This window comes from Pongo abelii, chromosome 6 (genome assembly GCF_028885655.2).
Source record: "Pongo abelii isolate AG06213 chromosome 6, NHGRI_mPonAbe1-v2.0_pri, whole genome shotgun sequence".
In the NCBI taxonomy this organism is placed as follows: domain Eukaryota; kingdom Metazoa; phylum Chordata; class Mammalia; order Primates; family Hominidae; genus Pongo; species Pongo abelii.
In genome coordinates this window covers 132,631,289-132,651,586 of record NC_071991.2, presented here as the reverse complement: position 1 = coordinate 132,651,586, position 20,298 = coordinate 132,631,289, and the positions used below count along the sequence as shown (strand labels likewise).

General features: G+C 49.3%; 1 protein-coding gene and 1 long non-coding RNA gene across 3 annotated transcripts in view; one reads left to right on the top strand and one right to left on the bottom strand.

Moving 5' to 3' along the window:
- The first annotated feature begins 1,362 nt into the window (after positions 1–1,362).
- On the top strand, positions 1,363–17,714 carry LOC129060491 (uncharacterized). Its single transcript, XR_008527267.2, has 6 exons — positions 1,363–3,011; positions 6,693–6,784; positions 8,152–8,267; positions 8,678–12,778; positions 17,008–17,097; positions 17,284–17,714. It is a non-coding gene; the product is annotated as an uncharacterized LOC129060491 (long non-coding RNA).
- The window catches only part of STRA8 (stimulated by retinoic acid 8), a 26,776-nt gene continuing 20,229 nt past the window's right edge, over positions 13,752–20,298 (bottom strand). Inside the window, exons 7-8 of one of the 2 annotated variants that reach the window (XM_054559867.1) lie at positions 17,187–17,298; positions 13,752–14,000 (exon numbers count right to left, since the gene is read on the bottom strand). In XM_054559867.1, the coding sequence (XP_054415842.1) occupies positions 13,926–14,000; positions 17,187–17,298 (187 nt within the window). In that variant the 3' untranslated portion in view covers positions 13,752–13,925. The remainder of the gene's footprint in view (positions 14,001–17,186; positions 17,299–20,298) is intronic. The other variant, XM_002818472.2, reaches the window with a different exon arrangement.

Here is a 20,298-nt window from a genome sequence, read left to right as displayed (position 1 = left end):
CTACTCAGGGTACCTCATATTTTGTGACTGGCTCATTTCACTTAGCATAATGTCTTCAAGGTTCATCCATGCTGTAATGTGTACTAGAATTTCCTTCCTTTTTCTAGGCTGAATAATATTCCATGGTAGGAATATGCCATGTTTTGCTTATGCCTTCCCTTTGGATTTTATTCTGACTCCTTTCCATAGCCCCCAAGGCCCTGCGGGACATCCCATCTCCTCCCCCTCTCCCTGTGTCACTGGGCCCCAGGCACAATGATTTTCCTTTTGCTCTCAAACCACCCAAGCTCCTCCCACCACAGAGTCTGCATTTGCTGTTTCCTCTCTAGAATTCTCTTCTACCAAATCTTCATGTCCGTGACTCCTTCTCTTCCTTTGGGTCTCAGCCAAACTCTCACCTCCTGGGGAGGCCTTTTCTGATTGCCCTCCAAAGAGCCTCCCATCCCAGCCACCCCCTGCCCTGTGACTTCATTATGGAAGACCGATTACTATCAGAAATTGTCTTCCTTCTTTATTAGCCTGGCTGTTTGGTATCTGTCTCTTCCGAAGATAATAGTAGCTCCACTGACAAAGTCACAGACAACATGGATATGGAATAGATATGGTGTAAATCAGGCACCCTGTCCGTGAACTCATAATGCTGTTTACAAAACCTGGAGGGGCCGGGTGCAGTGGCTCATGCCTGTAATTGCAGCACTTTGGGAGGCTGAGGTGGGCTGATCACATGAGACCAGGAGTTTGAGACCAGCCTGGCCAACATGGTGAAACCCTATCTGTACTAAAAATACAAAAATTAGCCAGGCATGGTGGCACATGACTGTAATCCCAGGTACTCGGGAGGCTAAGGCATGAGTATCCCTTGAACCTGGGTGGTGGAGGTTGCAGTGAGCCAAGATGGCACCACTGTACTCCAGCCTGGGTGACAGATCAAGACTCTATCTCTGGAAAAGAAAAGACAAGAAAAAAAATAAAAACAAACCTCAGGGTACTAATTGCCAGGCTGGACACAGGAGACCTGGTGTTATGCAAGCGTGACTACCCTGTGGCCTTGGGCCCCTTGCTCCCTCTCTTTGGGCCTTAATTTTCTCTTCTGTAAAATGAGAGGTTTGAACAAGGCACCCTCCAGGTTTCCGTCCTGCTCTGGCCCTCTATGATATATTAAACGTGTGCGTATCAGGTGCGTGTGGCCACAGGAGTGTTGTGGTCAAGGTGCGGCTATAGGAGGTAAAATGAGCAAGATTCCTGTCTTTGGGGAATAGATCTGGTGGGGAAATAGAAACACATGATCTGAGTGGATTAACAGCATGAACCACCCGCAGAGATGTAGCATCATACAAGAGAACTTTACACCTCTATCCCTTGCAAAAAACCTCTGCCCTTTATTGAGCACCGACTATGCTCAGTGCTTACTATTGTAAGCACTTCACCTACATGACATGACTTAGCCTTGTGAAGTGGGTGTTATTAATCCCCATGGCTCACGTGGAGGCTGACATTCAGAGAGATTAGGTAACGTGCCCAAAGTCACAGAGCTAGTTAGAGGTGGAGCTGGGATCGGCTTTCAAACCTCCATTCTGAAGTGCTGGGCCACTCTTCCTTGGTGAGCAATCCCTCGCCTTGCTGTCCAGGCTTCCTAGGGGGGAGGAATCAGAGCCAGGACTTGAAGACATGAGAGCAGACAGAAGTGATGAGGTGAGGGCACAGGCCGGGTGCCCAGCTCACACCTTCATCCTTTCCCAAACCCCATTTGGGAGCAGAGGGAGTGGTGTGGGATGAGGTGGTGCTGCTCCTGCAGTGGGCAGAGGCCTCAGGGGGCACCTGGCCTGACTGGTGCTCATCACTCCCCGGCCCTGGCTGCTGCAGGTGGGGAGCAGGACAGTGATTGTCACCGCAGGCTGCGTGCTGCTCCTGATGGGCGCATTTGGGAAGATCGGGGCTGCGTTTGCCACCATCCCTACCCCTGTGATTGGAGGCATGTCCCTGGTGATGTTTGGGGTCATCACTGCTGTGGGGATCTCCAATCTGCAGGTGAGGCGAGCGAGGTGCTCTTGGGAAGACAGCAGCAGTGCCTCTCCTGAGAGTAGCTGGTGGGACTAAGATGGATGGGACTGAGGTGGATAGGGCTGGGGCAGGGGAGGAGGAGAAGGAAGTCCTGGGTCTCAGAAACCACACTGGCCCCTAAATGGAGCAAAGAAACAGCCAGAAGCATCCAGACTTCTGCAAACCGGCAGTGAAGGTGCTGATGGCCCTGCCTGCCTCTAGGTCCTATCTCCCGCAGTATGTGGACATGAACTCGTCCAGGAGCCTCTTCGCCTTTGGCTTCTCCATCTACTGTGGGCTCACCATTCCCAACCGGGTGAGCAAGAACCCCGAGATGCTCCAGACAGGTGACTGTTCCCTGCCCTCTGGACTGTCTCTGCTCCAGGGGCAGAGCCAGCGCGGCCCCTGGTCCCCACGGATGTGTCGCTTTTGTCTCCACTCCAGGGGTTCTCCAGCTGGACCAGGTTGTTCAGATGCTGCTGACCATGGGCATGTTTGTCGGTGGATTTCTGAGTTTTCTTCTAGATGACACCATCCCTGGTATGACTCACCTCGCCCCTGAGGTAGGGCAGGGTAGGGCAGGGGTAAACATGGGGCCGCTGGCTCTAAGGTGACAGGACTGGCTCTCTTCTTCTCTAAAGAGGCAGAGGGTCCTGCTGGCCTCTCCATCCCCTCCCGCTCTGGGCCCGCTCAACCAGGCTGGTGTTCGGGAGCAGTAAGGGGTACCCCCACTCCTTCTGCCCCTCCTCTACATCCCTGCCACTCCAGCCTCATCCAGCTCAGGGAACTGTGGCCCAGTGTTGTCTACCCAAGCAGGAGGAAAGCTGAACGCATAGCCAGCAGTCCTCTGTGGTGTCACCACACACTGCTGTCCCTTGCTCTGTCCACACATGTCCCTTGGCCCTGCCTTCCCACTGCTCTTCAGCCTCCCCTTCAGGAGTCATGGGGTGGGCACTGAAGAGCCCTTCCAGGTAGGCAAGGGGGTAGCGGGCCAAGGAGGCTAAGTCCAGGTGTGGCAGGACTGGACGTAGCCTGCTCAGACCCTAGACTACTTGTCTACCAGAGTAGACTGCAGGCTGCTGGGAAGTTGAGCTCACCATTGCTTTGGGCTTCTCCAGAATCTTCCATTATTTCTGTAGGGGACTCAATCTGGATTTCTTTTTTTTTTTTTTTTTGAGACAGGGTCTCACTCAGTCACCCAGGTTGGGGTACAGTGATATGACCACAGCTCACTGCTCCTGGGCTCCCTGACTAATTTTTAATGGACTCTGGGTCCTACTAGCAAGAAAAAATATCCATGCCCTCCTTCAACACCTCCTCTCCCACCAAGAGCTCTCTCCTGGCTTGGCCAAACCCTCTCCTCGGGGAGAAAGAGGAGGAGACATGTTGCTGTGGGGATGGGGGAAGGGGGAACATCTGCGATTGTTCTAGGAGCCCCTTCTAGCAGGGTCTCCTCTGCCCTTCATACCGGCCATTCACCCATTGCTGCTTGGCATTGGGTGGGGGAGTCAGTCCCTGTAACCTACTTTCCAAGGCTTGGTGATTTTCCGTCTCCCATCAGAATGGGCGGGAAGGGTGTGTGTGCTCGGAGAGGGGAAAGTGTGTATATTCTTGTGTGTTAGCAGTGGGGGCCCACCAAGTGCAACGTCTGTAACTAAGCAGATCTAAAAGCTACGCATCCTGGCTCTCAGGGAGGGAACACATCAGGAGTGCGGACCCCATGGAGATGGGTGTGTATGGGGAGGCAGGGCTGGGAAGGGCACAGATGCTCTCACCGTGGTCTCAGACTTCTTCCTTTCCCTCCCAGAGCTCCTTCAATAAAACCTTCAAATAGCCTTTCATGCCGAGTGGCCTTGGAAATGGGAGGGGTCACCAGGTGGGGAGGAGGGGCTTACGACCTGGCTTTGGGATATGCTATGGGAGCATTTCTCCAGGTGGGAAAGTAAATCGGTGGGATTTCTTAAGGGAGGCGTCCTGAGACTGTGAGCCAGAGTTGGGAACGCACAGTGAGATCCACGTGACGCCAGATTCCCTTCAGTTCTGCAGGGTGGTGGTAACAGGAGCCAATGGGGAGGAATTGACAGGGAAGAGGGAGATGACTTCGGCGTGTGCAGTTTCAAGCACACACATGCAGGGATGTTTATTCCGACCCTCTGTGTTGGGTGATGGGCTCAGAGTGGCCAACCCTGAAGACCAGTCCTGGGGTGCATTGGACCAATGCCCTGATGTCCCCACCACTGACTGTCAGGCACCTCAGTGAGAAGGGCAGACATTTCTTGTCTCCTGGAACAATTCTAGTCGCTGTCCCTCCGGAGACAGTGGACCCAGGAGGAAGGAGGAGTGTCACTGAGCATGAGGAATTTCAGTCTTTAAGGGGGTGGGGAAGTGAAGTAGGGGAAGGAGTGTGATACAGCTGAATTCTAGAATGTGATGGAGCAGAGTGATAATAATACTTCTAAGAACAATCCTGAATGATGCCCAGTGAGTGAATTTGCCCAGTGAGTCCTAAATCCTGGAATATTATAGGAGTAGTCGTGCCTGCATGCTTGGAAGTTGAGTGAGAAGTAAATAAAAGGAAACAGGAGCATGACAGATAATATCCCCAAAGATGATCCAGGCTGAAAATACCTTTAAAAACTTTGATTCGCAGATGAATCCTAAAGGGAAGGGAGGATCTTGCAGGTCCTTGAAGCCTGGCATCCCTGTGACCTGGCAGGCTCTTGTAGAGTGCTGTGCCTGCGGCACCCCCAGCTCTGCCCCAGCACAGCCATCGGAAGATGGTCACAGCCTCTAAATTCTCTGCTGAGCCACACAAGAGATCTCTGCGTAATTAGTCAGGGTCCTTTTGGCTGAAAATGAGAAAAGTTTAACTAAAAAAATGGGAAGTGGGTGGGATTTATTGGTTCTTGCAGCTGGGAAGGAAGGAAACTGGGAGAGCTAGAAGAACTAGGGCCTGAAGGATGAGAACCTAGGCTTCTCTCCTCCCTGTCTCTCTCCACCTCCCTTTGCTGCTTCTCCTTTCTTGCTGACCTCTTCCTCTCCTGCTGCAGCTGAGGATGATGCCCTCCTAACCTTCCACTGTCATTGCAAAGGCAAAACAAAAACACAGCCTTCCATTGGCTCTACCAGAAACATCCCAGGGAGGACAAAGTTAGGTCAGAGTATTCTATGCAAAGAAGTTTTGTAAGTGCTGGGCTTGAAGACTTTATCTTTCCTGTCCCTGTCATCATTTCCTATGGCTGCTGTAACAAATGACCACAAACTGCATGTCTTGAAAGAATACAAATGTATGCATTCCTGGAAGAAATGCAGCTCAGAGGTCTAAAGTGAGTCTTACAGGGACACCAAGGTGTGGGCAGGGCTGCTTCCTCCTGGAGGTTGTAGGGGACAATCCATTTCCCAGACTTTTCCAGTGTCTAGAGTCTAGAAGGGGCCCACATTTCTTGGCTTGTGGCCCCTTCCCCATCTTAAAAGCACAATACTCCCACCTCTGCTTCCCTTGTCCCATCTTCTGTTTCCTTTGACCTGTGTGCCTCCCTTTTATAAGGACACTTTAATTACATTTAGAACCCACCCAGTTAATTTAGGATAATCGCCCCATCTCAAGATCCTTAATGTAGTTATTAATATATCTGCAAAAGTCCCTTTGCCCTAGAAGGAAGGTGACATTCACAGGTTTTGGTATTTAGGACATAAATATCTCTGGGGGCCATTATTCAGCCTACTACAGTCCTTAATTAAAAATCTTATACAGGGCCAGGCGCTGTGGCTCACGCCTGTAATCCCAGCACTTTGGGAGGCCGTGGCAGGAGGATTGCTTGAGCTCAGGAGTTGGAGAGCAGTCCTGCCAACCTAGCAATACCTCATCTCTACAAAGAATACAAAAATTAGCCGGGCGTAATGGTGTGTACTTGTAATCCCAGCTACTCGGGACACTGAGGTGGGAGCATCACTTGAGCCCGGGAGGTCAAGGCTGCAGTGAGCCATGGTCACACCACTGCACTCCAGCCTGGGTGACAGAGCAAGACCTTACCTCAAAAATAAAAATAAAAATAAAAAATCCTATACAGTAGCCTCACCTTATCCTTGGTTTCTCTTTCCCTGGTTTAAGTTACCTACAGTCAACTGAGGTCCAAAAATATTAAATAGAAAATGCCAGAAATAAATAATACGTAAGTTTTAAATTGAGTAGCCTGATGAAATCTCTCACCATCCCGTTCTTTCCCACCCAAGACTCGAATCATTCCTTGGTCTAGCATCTCCACGCTGTGGAGGATACCCGCCCCCTTAGTAGCTGTCTTGGTGATCAGATTGACTGTCGAGGCATTGCAGTGCTTGTCCTCAGGTAACCCTTACTTGAAAATATTATGATATTGTTATAATTGTTGCATTTTATTGTTAGGTATTTTGTTATTAGGGATGCCTAATTCATAAACTTTGTCATAGGTATGTATGTATAGGAAAAAACATAGTTTATATAGGGGTTTGGTACTATCCTTGATTTCAGGCATCTGCTGGGGGTCTTGGAATGCAGTCCCCAAGGATAAGGGGGAACTACTGTATTGGTTACAGTCTTAGTCTGTTTGGGCTGCTATAACAAAATACACTAAAAACTGAGTGGCTTACCAGAAATTTATTTCTTATGTCTGGAGGCTGTGAAGTCCAAGACTGAGGAAGGCACTGAGAGATCTGGTGAGAGTCTACTTCCTCACAGATTGCCACCTTCTCATTGTGACCTCACAAGGTGAGAGGGAGGAGGATTGCTCTGGGGCCTTGATTGTAAGGGCACTAATTCCATTCATGTGGGCTCTGCCCATGACCTAATCACCTCTCAAAGACCCCCACCTCCTAATACCATCACAGTTATGATTTTAACATACAAATTTTGGGTGGACACAAATATTCAGATCATAGCATTTCCTTTATAGTATGGCAGCTCTTCCTTAAGAAAACAAGCCTGAAGATTTTCTACACTTTGGGAAACTGATGGGCACAGAGATCAAAGCCTGGTTACATGGTCACTTTCACACTTTTATTCATTTACTATTTTTTTGAATAGAGAGATGGGGTCTTGCTATGTTGTCTAGGCTGGTCTCCAACTCCTGGGATCAAGCTACGCTCCTTCCCCTCCTAAAGTGTTAGGATTATAGGCATGAGCCACCATGCCCAGCCTTCAAAAAAAATTTTTTTTTTAAATTTTAACTTCACATTTTTAAACACACTGCCCAGAGTCCACAGTATTCTTGCTTTTATGAAAGATATCTTCCTTATATATACTCTTAGTTGATGAAAAGTCATGTATTTTTTTTCACCGCTTGCTAGTGAAGTTTCTAAACAAATTCTGCTCTTTTGAAGCAGTTTTTCTTTCCTATTTTATGTTGATTACATAATGTATCCAATTTGTTCTTAGGAGACATTTTGCAGTCTTAGCCCATGCAAAAATTGACAATTATTTTTATGTAATCTGTGATAAGCCATTCCTCTACACATTTTTCTTTTTGTTATATAGTTAGATAACATACTTATGTGAAATGTAATCTTTGCAAAACTCTACTGGAAGCTGACTAACAAAACTAGTACTTTACTTCAGGATAGTGAGGAATGGGGAAGAACTTTAATTCCAGATCCTACAGGACATCTCTACTGTGCTTTTGCTTTGAACCTCACACCATTGGATTTTCTACCTATGTACCTTTTTGTTGTTGGCATCTACAGACCAACCCTCCTTCTCTGAGGATGTTAGTGTGTTGGTCACTGTTCCTGTCTCCAAAATTCCTGTCTTCATAGTTGGAGACTTCATATCCACAGAGCTCATCCTTCCCACACCTTGGCCTCTAGTTCCTTGAGCTCCATGATCTGGCCTTTTTGATAGCGGCAGGAGGCAAACAAATTCCTAGACAGACAGGGGCAGGTCCCTGGTGAAGCCCGACCTTCAAACCAAAGACAGCTTAAAGCCTGAAAACCAGGCCTCCAGTTCCAGGTAGAGTCTATGAGCCAGAGTGAGAACTTCCTTGTTTAAGCCTGAAAACTGGGCTGCCAGTTCCAGGTAGAGTCCACAACCTGGAGTGAGAACTTCCTTGTTACTTTTTCTTTTTTTTTTTCTTGAGACAGAATCTTGCTCTGTAGTCCAGTCTGGAGCACAGTGGTGTGATCTCGGCTCACTGCAACCTCTGCCTCCTGGATTCAAGCAATTCTCCCCTCAGCGTTCCAAGCAGCTGGGACTATAGGTGCGTGCCACCACACCCGGCTAATTTTTGTATTTTTAGTAGAGACAGCTATGTCACTATGTTGAGCAGGCTGGTCTCAAACTCCTGACCTCAGGTGATCCGCCTGCCTTGGCCTCCCAAAGTGCTGGGATTACAGGCACAAGCCACCATGCCTAGCGCCTCGTTACCTTTTAGCCAATCCAATGGTGCTTTTTCCAGGCCCGCCCATACACCAATCAGCACACATTCCCCCATTCTGAGCCCATAAAAACCCCAGACTCAGCCACACATTGGGGCTACCTGCCTTTGGGTAGGGTCTACCCACTTTTGGTCCTGTCTCCTGTCAAGAGCTGTGCTGTCATTCAATAAAACTCTTCTCTGCCTTGCTCACTCTCTGGTTGTCCACATAACCTTATTTTTCTTGAATGCAGAACAAGAACCCAGAGCCCACCAAAGGACCGGGGTGAAAGGAGCTGTAGCACTGTATCCATCCCACCCTCCACTGGCACCGGATGGCTGCCCCACATGACAGGAAGTGTTGGTGTGGCCAGACCAGCAGCCCAGGAGCCATGGGCTAGAGTGGGGCATTGGGACTGAATGAACGCTAACATGAACAAGCTGAAACACATTCCTGGCCAGCCTGCCAAGCTGTGGGCAGTGACACGCTCTTATTTGCCAGACTACAAGAGAAGAGCTGTGACCCTTCTGGGGACCCATACCTCGGGGCTCCCCAAGCCAGAGTTGTGACATGCTGTAACACCCTCTTGCAGCTCCACAGTTGCTGGTGTCTTTGAGTTTTCAGGCACCATGGCGTTCCCCTCATTGGGATGCCAGTGCCCAAGGTGGAAGCCACTTGAGGCATACCTGGTCCAGCCACAGCCTCACATGGTTCTGACCCTGGAGCTGCCTACCCCTCTGCAGCAGCTGGTGCACCTGGCTCTGTGGTGTGGCTGGACCCCGTGCTCGCTCACACACCTCCCACTACTCCGCACCTGGCTCACCCACAGTGGGAATGGGATCTGGGCCAGTAGTGCAAGCTGACAGCCTGCTGGGCTGAGTAGGCAGAGCCAGCCCAGCAGTTGTGAGCAAAACTTGGTCAGAGGCGCCACTGGTCACAGAAGTTTCTGGCTGGTGAAGTGGCAGCGAAAGAATCCTGTGTGACTTTGCTCATCTCAGTTACTCATTCTGTGGCCACATCTCAGACTAGCCTTTGGGATTCCCAGTAGCTGTGCCTGCAATCCTCAATTTCAAGCAGTTGTCTGACCACCACCTCCTATTTTTCCAGCTCACTACTTCTAGTCCCCCAAGTCTAATAACTCTTTAATTGGCCAGGATCTGAATCTACCATCCTCCTACCTTCCGCTGGTCCCCTCTTCCCTCCTTGAGCAACCTCAATGCCACAGTCAGTCATAATAACCACCTTCTCGCATTTGCAATGCCCTTAGTCTGCTCTCTTCTTTACACTCTCTTGGCAAAACCTTAACACTGATGAGAAATAATTCTTCACTCTGCACCTGCGCTCGTGCAGTTGAACATCTCTGGAGAAAACATACAGTTGAACTGAGTGGTTTTAGATTCAGACCCTGAACTTCACGTGGCCCTCAGTGCTGCCTGGCAGGAAGGAACCCTTTCCCAAGCACACTGCTCTCTCTTCTAAAACTCTTTCCACCTCTGTCTTCTTCTTCTTCTTCTTTTTTTTTTTTTTTTTTTTTTGAGACTGAGTCTCACTGTCACTCAGGCTGGAGTGTAGTAGTGTGATTACAGATCACTGCAGCCTTGACCTCTGGGCTCAAGGGATCCTCCTGCCTCAGCCTCCCATGTAGCTGGGGCTATAAGCATGTACCACCACACTCGGCTAACTTTTTAAAAAACACTTTGTGGAGACAGAGTCTCGTCATGTTGCCCAGGCTGGTCTTGAACTGCTGGGCTCGAGCAATCCTCCGGCCTTGGCTTCCCAGAGTGCTAGGATTACAGACATGAGCCACTATACCCAGCCTCAGCTTCTTATTTCAGAGAAATCTGTAAAGGAGTAATCAGATGAGAAACTGTGCAAACACCTGCACGTCTCCACTCCCAGCTTTGGTGTCCCCTTGGCTCTCCCTCCTATTGGGTGAATGAGCTGCCTGGCTCCTCCCTGAAGCTGGTTTCTCCCCTTGTGCTCCAGAGCCCATTCCCTGATTCCTACTCCAGGGTTTCGCTGCGACAACTCTCTTGTCTTGCATCAAGTTTTCTCTTTCTCTCAGTAATGCATGTCAGCATACACACCTGCTGTTATTTCTGCTATCTTAAAAAGATTTTTTTTTCTTAAAAAAAGATTTTTGTGTGTGCCATGGTAGGCTTAAAGTAACAGGGTCCCGCCCATCTAACATGCTGTAATAAATGTGCTGGGAGCTGAGGACCTGCGCTTAGCTGCTCCAGGAGTCCTGGATGCCTCTCACACCAGTCAAGAGCAGGCCCATCCTCTTTCCTTACCCTACTGCTTCTCTATCCACAGAGGCCCTTCACATCCTGTCTGATTCTGCCTTTGTTCCTTTTCCTTTGGTTGACAGCTCCAGGACTTCAGAATGTTCCCTATGTTCTCACCAAACAGCTGCCAGGCAGCCAGGCTCAGTTTTCCTGTACTTTATTTTCGTATCGTGCTGTCCCCAGGCAGCCAAAGCAGGATGAACAGCAGGAGAAGAGAGCCAGGCCCTTTCCTGGAACAGCCTCCCGGTCTTCCCTCTGCTGTACTTTTTTTTTTTTTTTTTTTTTATCGGAACACGTGGTTTCAGAGCTTCAGGGACAAGGCAGCTTTGTGAGAAGCATATGCAAGAAGGGACAGATTTCTGACATTTCCATAAAAGCACAAAGGCTTGTTTTGTTCAGAATCAAGGTTGGAGAAGTAGCTGGTGGGTAAGAAGTAATTGACGAGATGGGCATGGGGTAATTAGCTTGATTCAATTAGCATGAGGTGGAACTGAGTTACCCAAGCTAGATGTCAGCTCAGCCCAGCCACCACCCACACACCATCTGCGCTCAATAAGCATTTATCTGTTGGAGCTTTTTCTGCACATTCCAAGGTCGCTATCAGAATCTGAATCTCCCGTTCTGATAATGCAGTGCCTAGAGCCACGGCCTCACAGCTTCCCTCCTTCACCTCCAATCTTGCTTCTTCCTGCCTCCACTTGACCGCCCATGATCCCCCTCCCAGCCATCACCTAGAGGTGATGCACGTGGCCGACAGAGGGAACTCCAAGGGCTGGCTTCACATTCCTACATCCTAATTCTTTAGTGGCAGAGCTTTTTTGTGACTTTAGACAACAAAATTGCTCCCCATTCATTAACTTATTGGGGATAAAAAGACAGAGTTAGAGGTGAGGTGATCTGAGATTCTTCTATTAAATGGTTTGGGGCTTCAGTTAAATCATTGTTTCTTCATCTGTCAAATGGCAGTAATAACAGAGGCCCAACCTCCACAGGGAGCTGTTATAACAACAACAACATAAAAATCCCCAAGGGGTACCCGTGATGTTGGTTTCATGTGTCAAGCTGGCCAAGCTATAGTATCTAGTTATCTAATCAGGCACTTCTTTGGGGGGTGTTGTGAAGGCATTTTATAGATATGGTTAACAAACCAGTCCACTTTAAATTAAGAAGATTGTCCTTGCTGATGTGATTGGGGCTCACCATCAATTAGCTGAAGGCCGTAAGAACAGAACTGAGGTTTCTGGGAGGAGACATTGTTTCAAGACTGCACTGCCAACTCCAGCCTGAGTTTCCAGCCTCCTGGAAGCCCTACAGATTTCAGACATGCAGTCCCCACAAAGAGATAAACCAATTTCTTAAAATAAATCTCGGTGTCTCTATATCCTATTGGTGCTGTTTTTCTGCAGAACTCTGACTGCTACAGTACTGACTGATAGATATAGGAAGATACCTTCCTGATACAAGTCCTTGGTGGGGAGGAAGGGAGATTAAGAACGACGTGAAGGTAGTTTTATGCAATAACTCCATCCCAGGCTATGCCAATACCCAAGGCTACAGGAGAGAAGCAGAGGGCTGTTGGGCTCACAACCCAGCACAAGGTTGTGGGGGGAAGGGACACCTCCACATCCTGCTGAGGTCCTCTCTGACCAGGGGCTGCTGACAGGTACGGCTCGAGGAATGAAGTCGCAGCCTTGGACTAAATAGGATCAGGGTGGAGCTTGGTACAAAGAGGGGCCGGCTAACACTGGCATACATTGCTTGAGGGCCTACTATGTGCAAGCCCCTCTGTAAAGCTGCATTTCTTCTTTCCCACACAGCTGGCTTGGTGAGCCACTGGGAGTGGCCAGCCTGAGCTCCTGCATTCCTGTCTTTCCAGCAGTTCAGGCTGCGCCTGAACACAAAGGCCCTTCCTGCCCAGCTCCTGGAGAGCCTCCCTCTGCCCACTCGGTGCGGTGATTTGTAAGCTGTGAAGGGCTGGCGAAGCTCCTATCCCTGCACACCCCGGGGGAAGTCCTCGAGTGTGGGCTCATGCATCTCAGGACAGCTTTGGAATCACACAGGACTGGGTATGGGTCCTAAGACAGCCTGCGTTTCAGGCTCTCACTAGGAGATAACACAGTCCAAGCCTTTGGGAGGGCCTCAGTGGAGGGGAGGGGCTGCTATGATGCCTTGAAAACTGTAAAGAGCCATGCAAGCCCCTTCTCCCTGCATACCCTGCATTAGTCTGGGTTCTCCAGAGAAACAGAACCAATAAGATGTGTATATATGTAGATATGGAGAAAGAGAGAGGTGAAATATTTATTTTAAGGAAGGGACCCATGTAGTTGCTAAAATCTGCAAGGCGGGCTGGCAGGCTGGGAAGAGCTGCAGTTCAAGTCCAAAGTCAGACTGCTGGCAAGATTCCCTCCTTCTCCCGGGAGGTCGGTCTCTTTCGATTCCGGCCTTCAACCTATAGGAAGCATTCTGAGGATCATCTGCTTTACTGGAAGTCTCCTGACTTAAATGTTAATTTCATTAACAATACCTTCACAGAAACATCTAAAATAATGTTTGACCAAATTCCTGGGTATCACAGACTAGCCAGGTTGACACATAAAATTCACCCTCACCCCCAGTGTCCAAGCCCAGGTACACGTATGCACCCTTTGCCCAGAAGCCTCACCAGAAAGCCCTCAGAACCCCAGGACCTCACTGTAGCTCCTGTTCAGGTGACTTTATTACTAGAAGCAGCAGATGAATCTGGTTCCACCCAGCCGTCCTGCGGCACAGGGTTGAGGTCAGCACTGCCCCTGGCTCTCAGAGTGTGCAGGGTGAACAGGTGGGCTCTGGAACTCTCTAGAACCCATCAGGGCAATGCCTTGTGCCCAGGACATGCTGAAAGCACCTGGCATTATGTCACCTCCAAGGACAGATCCTGCCTGTCCTCCTTGAAAGGCCCATGGCCTGGGCCCCAGCTATACTTTCTACCCCCTTAATAGGAGCACAATAGCAGCAGGCGAGCCCTTTGTGCCAAACAGTCCCCAAAGACCAACACAAGGCCATGCTTCTCTTATACTTTATAATAATCAGAAACTAAAATCATCAAAATGCTTCTGGAACAACCCACTCCAAAGAGTCCTGGAGGCCAAGGCAGGTGCAACCTTAGCTGCCAGCATTCAACCTTGGGAACTGCCCACCTCATTCAGTCCCTCCCCTCGCAGCTCCTCTTCTGCATTACAGATCTTCATCGTCAAAGGTCTCTGTGCACTGCAACATGATCATCTCTTCATCAACGGGAAAGGATGCTTCCTGCAAGACACAGGGTGGAAGAGGTTCACTTTTCATCTGTGGGTCTCGGGCCTCAGGCAGATAGGAAGGCTCCTGCATCTCTGGTGTGCCCAGCCCCCAGACTCTATCCTACATCTCTTCAGCTGCATTTTCACCTCCAGCTTGGGCCAGGAAGCAAGAGCTCTAAGGGGGAAGGTCCCATTTCCATTTCACTCAACTGAGCCCTCTATGACCTCCAGAAAGGACACAGCAGAACTGGCTTCTTTTTTATACTGGGGATTTCCAGGGTCCCACAAGAGAGACAGAGGACCTCATAAGGCTTTATCCAAATGCTCATCAATAGAAGACGGTGCACTGCACCACGGTGCTCCCACCAGTGAAACACCATGCAGCTTGTTTCCAACAAAAATAATGAGACAGCGTGCTCTCTGTGGGATACACTATTTACAAAGGGCAAAGTGCAAAGCAATGTGTACCGTAGGCTACTATTTGTGTTTGAAAGAATATATAATATCTGTAGAATATCTCTGGATGAGTGTACAAGAAACTGGTCACTGTAGTTGCCTCTGGGGGAGGGTATGGGGTAGGAAGCAAGGAAGAGAGAAAGTGTCCATTTTATGTCTTTTGGTAACTTGTAAATTTTATGCCATGTATATGGGTTACCTATTAGGAGACAATATTTTTTTAAGCAGCAGCACCGTGGCTGGTCATGGTGGCTCAATGCCTGTAATCCCAGCACTTTGGGAGGCCAAGGCAGTAGGATCACCTGAGATTAGGTGTTCGAGACCAGCCTGGCCAACATGGCGAAAACTTGTCTCTACTAAAAATACAAAAAAATTAGCTGGGCGTGGTGGTGTGCGCCTGTAATCCCAGCTACTCGGGAGGCCATGGCATGAGAATCGCTTGAACCCAGGAGCCAGAGGTTGCAGTGAGCCAAGATCACACCGTGACTACACACCAGTTTGGGTGAAAAAAAAAAAGCAGTAGCACTGTTTGCTTAGCAAGTGTTTCTCAGTCCCTAAAGGGACACTGTAAACAGTGATCCCAGCCAACACCTCAGGACTCTCCATGACTTCTTTCTGTAAAAATATGTTCCTGAGGTTTTGCTCCTTCTGTCTCTCTCCATCCCAGCAGAAAATGACCCCTGTAACTTGTCAGCCCTGCAGATCAGGGTTGATCCCCATGGAACCAGGTGGCATCCCTGACCCCAGTCAACCATCTAATGAATGTGGGACCTGGTCCCAAGGGTGATATCCTGATAATGGGGACGACCTCCACAAACTGAGCCTTTCCTGCCCTGGAGAAGCAGTTCCCGTTCACCATGCTTTCCTGATAGGGGCAGGGAAATAGGGATCAAGAGTGTCAGGGAGGTGGGACCACAGTCTCCAGGCAAATCATGTGGGCCCCTTGTTCAGTGGGAAGACAATGGCAGAGGTTGGGAGGAGAATGCAACTTTTCTGTTTACACCAGAGTCTATCAAAGCCTGAGTCCTCCTGCCCCAGAGCCACTTGGACAGCTCATTCCAAATGCAGATTTCTGGGGCCCGCTCTTGCAACACTGAGGCATCGGGAATCTAGGAGTGCTGAAGTTTGGCATCTTTGCTTTGTTCTGTTGTTGTTGTTGTTGTTTAGAGAGAGTCTCACTCTGTTGCCCAGGCTGGAGTACAGTGGCATGATCTCAGCTCATTGTAACCTCTACCTTGTAGGCTCAAACGATCCTCCCAACTCAGCCTCCTGAGTAGCTGGGACTACAGGCATGTACCACCACACCCAGCTAATTTTTGTATTTTTTGTAGTGATGAGGTTTTGACATGTTGTCCAGACTGGTCTTGAAGTCCTGGGCTCAAGTGATCTGCCCACCTCGACCTCCCAAAGTGCTGGGATTCCAGGCGTGAGCCACCGCGCCCGGCCATATCTTTGCCTTGTATGGATACTAGAATCCCTGCTTGTTATCTTTTCTGCCATATGTGGAGAAGGAGGGGAAGCAAAGATTGTCCTTTTCGTCTATTCTCAAAATCTTGATAAAGTGGGCTAATTTAACTGTATCTGAGAGAAAGAGGGAACAACTGGTCCAGGGGACAGTCACCCAAGGATTGGTGGGAAGGGGAGAGCAAACTGCAAGGAAGGGCTCCACGTAAGGATTCGCTGTGGTCCCAGCAGAAGGAAATGAAGACTTAGTTGGAAAAGGGCAAGTTATACCTTAGCCTACTGAACAGGTGTCTTGACTATTTTTAGACAAACATTTGCTATTATTGTAACTTACCTTTTAAATAAACAGTTGTATTATTGCTAAATTAGTAAAGAAAAATCTATGGCTATGAATCTGAAAGGACCTGTCCCCTTGTGGCTCAGGTATAACCCCCCTTCCCTGACAAAAAGCTTCCAGGAATGGCCCTCCTAACCAAGAGTCCCACTACTCATATCACTGTAAGTGGAACAATTTGGAAGCAGACATTAATATCCTTCAAAAGCTGACAGCAAATATTACTGAAGATGATGAAGACTGTAGAAGATGGTGAAATAGTCCAGCGTTTTGGGAAGGTGTCAAGGGTTCACACAACTTTATGAATGCCTGCTGAGAGTCAGGCCCCCGGGATCAGGTTCCTGCTTCAAAGGGCTCCCAGTCAAGGTCTGCCTTAGAGCAGTGGTTCCCAACCTTTATGGCACCAGGGACCAGTTTCACGGAAGACAATTTTTCCACAGACCTGGGGGGCAAGGGTGGTTTCAGGATGAAACTCTTCCACCTCAGATCATCAGGCATTAATCAGATTCTCATAAGGAGAGAGCAACCTAGACCCCTTTCATGAGCAGTTCATAATAGGGTCTGCACTCCTATGAGAATCTAATGCCACTGCTGATCTGACAGGAGGCTGAGGTCAGGCAGTCATGCTCACCCTCTGCTGGGCAGCTCTGCTCCTAGCAGGCCATAGATTTGTGCTGGTCTGTGGCCTAGGGGTTGGGGACCCCTGCCCTAGAGGACACCTCTCTGTCTTTCCTGATTCCCTGGCTATCTTCCATTCATTCTACAGGATGCGTCAGGCTGAAGGCGACCATCCATGGAGCAAGCCAGAGAGAATGAAGAGTGTCCCTGCCCAGTGGCTCCTCATGGTATGATTGGGGTGAGTTCTAGTTAGGGCTGCCCTTAAGAGCCTTTTTTGCTATCTAAGCAAGGGGGGCAGAGGTACCACGGCCCTCTACTCCATCCTACCTGCTTTACTTGAGTGTTTGCACAGCTAAGGCCTTTAAAAAAGTCGATGATCTGCATATAGAGCTGAAACTTCTCCTCTGGGTTTTCTGGGTTGCAGCTGGCAAGCACTGAACTGACAACAGAAAGGAAGAAGAGACAACAAATATTCAGGATCCTGATCTTTCAACTCTGCTTCCCACTCCCGTGAAAGATTTGGGTTACAGTGTGAACCAAGCACTTGTAAATTCTCAGACAGCCCAGACCTCTCTTTGAAAGGTTTGTGTTACCTCTGCTCACATATCATGTCTGGAATCCCCTGGAAAATCGAGACTGTGGTGAGACTGGCTCCTGCGCCCTAATTTAGTGTTCTGAGCTGTGGCCGCTGGAACAAGGGAACAAGAGTGCCTCTATCCCTCAATCTTCTGCAGAATGCCCCCATGGTTCTGGTTCCACTGTGGCTGCTGAGGCAGCTCTGGAGCACGCCGCACATCTTGAGTTCAGTTTGCTGAGTTGCCACTGCTCAGTGGGTCTAATGTGGAACTCAAGCCCTGGTGCAGAAAGGAGGCCTGTTGTGCAGGCTCTTTTCCTCCTGCCTAGCTGGGACAAGGGGAGATGCCCTGTGTGACTCGAGCTTATGTCACCATAAGCAGCACAGTTTGGAAGCAGACATTAAAATCCTTCAAAAGCTGACAGCAACTGTTATTGCAGGGCCTCAGAAGATGATGAGTTAGCTCAGCCTTTAGGAAAGGTGGCAGGGGCTCATGCAACATTTAGAAATGCCCGCTAAGAGCCAGGCCCTGCAATGTGGACCCTGCTTCAAAGGGCTACTTAGAGCACAGAGGCTGTGTGTCTGTAGGACAGCTGGCACTCACTCACTGTGAGTTCAGTAGGCAGCCCTCACTTCCTCCCGGGATGAGGCACCGCAGTCAGCTGAGGAACCCTCTGGCAGCAACCCCTGACTGTTCTAGGGAAAGTGGAACATTTTTAATAGGTTGTTTTTCCGTTCCATCAGCAGGGCGGGGAGTTCTGAATATTGCTTGGCAAGGACAGGCTGGCAGCTTCTCGATGGTTGTCTTTGCAGCCCAAGCACAGCATAGAAACAGGAATGTCTCTTCCAGGCAATTGCAGCAAAATGAAACTCCACTCACAGCTGAGAAGTGCTTGAGTCACTCTGTAAGGTCGATTTGCAGAGGACAAAGCCCTCCTCTGACAATCCCACTTATCCCCAAGGCCATCTAGGCCTGGGTGGAACAGGGAGAATGGAGGGAAAATGCTGATGTGTGGTTTCCCTGAAGCTCTGCTGAAAGGCCAGCTGGGTTACTAGGGACAGCTGTGGCTCCAAGGCCTCACAGGCACCCATAGGCCAGGCTCCCCTTGAGAGGACAATGAGATATTCATTGGGATCACAAGGATATGTCCCTCTCACCCCCAAAGCAGAAAAATAAATGTCCAGGATTCTTTTTAGCCATGACAGCAGCACAGGTATCTGAAGAACCTGTCCCTTCAGGCCCTAAGACCACAGGTTTTTCAAGCAAAGCAGCAAGGGAATTTCAGTCCTAAAGGATTTCTCTCAGAAAACACACCTTTGGGACATTGTTAGTCAAGCTGCTTCTTGTTTTAAAATCTTTTCACATCCTATTTTGTGTCTTCCCACTTCATGGGGTCAGCTATCCTTTTCTCCCCTCCTTCCATATCCGTTCCCATCAGCACCATGAAAAGCAGCAACCCCCCTTTGCAGAACTCAGAGAGTCCCCTAAACTCAGGGCCCGTGCCTGTTTGCATGTTGGCCCTTATTCTCTGTGCCCCAGAGCCCCCTCCCCGCCTTCTCCTTCCAGGTCAGCTGGGAGAACCTGCCCGCAAGCTGCCCTGGGTGCTACAGACTGATGGTTTGTGTTCTTCCAAAATTCATATGCTGAAGCCTAACCCGCAAGGTGATGGTGTTAGCAGGTGGGGGGAGGCTCCGGGAGATCATAGACTAGGGCATGAAGATGGGCCCCTCATGATGGGATTAGTGCCCTTATAAAACAGGCCCCAGAGCCAGGTGCTGTGGCTCACGCCTGTAATCCTAGCACTTTGGGAGCCAAGGTGGGTGGATCATCTGAGGTCAGGGGTTCGAGACCAGCCTGGCCAACATGGCAAAACCCTGTCTCTGCTAAAAATACAAAAATTAGCTGAGCATAGCGGCATGCACCTGTAATCCCAGCTACTCAGCAGGCTGAGGCAGGAGAATCACTTGAACCCAGGAGGTGGAGGTTGCAGTGAGCCAAGATCAAACCACTGCACTCCAGCCTGGGTGACAGAGTGAGACTCTGTCTTAGAAAAAAAAATTTTTTTTTAAAAAAGAAACAAGTTCCAGAGAGATTCCTTGCCCCTAGACCATGTGAAGTTTTATCCAGAAGGTGCCGTCTGTGAAAAAACGAGGCTCTGACTCTGCTGGCACCTTGATCATAGACTCCCCAACCTCCAGAACTGTGAGAAATACATTTCTGTTGTTTATAAGCCATCCGACCTATGGCATTTAGTATGTAATGGACTTAAGGCAGGGATACAGCAGCCCTCAGGGGAGGTTAGCAGGACTAACACACACTGGGAATAGGGTGCAAAGTGAACAGATGAGTTTCCACAACCTATAGCTGATAACCTGGTATGTCCCAGCCCTGTGCCAGGATGGAAGAATTTTCTACTCTGAAGATGCCACAGATGTCAAGCCCCAGGGCAATGACACAATCCTAGGACCAGCTCACTTCCAATCACAGAAAAAAGGTGGATCCCCAAGAATACCCACTGCATTAGGCACCAGATCTGATTTGGCTCTGTGTCCCCACCCAAATCTCCTGTTGAATTATAATCCCCATTTGTTGAAGGAGGGGCCTGGTGGGGGGGGGATGTGATTGAATCATGGAGGTGTATGTCCCCCTTGCTGTTCTCATGACACAGTTCTCACAAGATCTGGTTGTTTGAAAAGTGTGTAGCACTTCTCCCTTCACTCTCTCTCCTGTCGCCATGTGAGGATATACAGGTTTCCCCTTTGCCTTCCACCATGATTGTAAGTTTCCCCAGCCATGCCTCTTTTACAGCCTGTGGAACTGTGAGTCACTTAAACCTCTTTTCTTTATAAATTACCCAGTCTCAG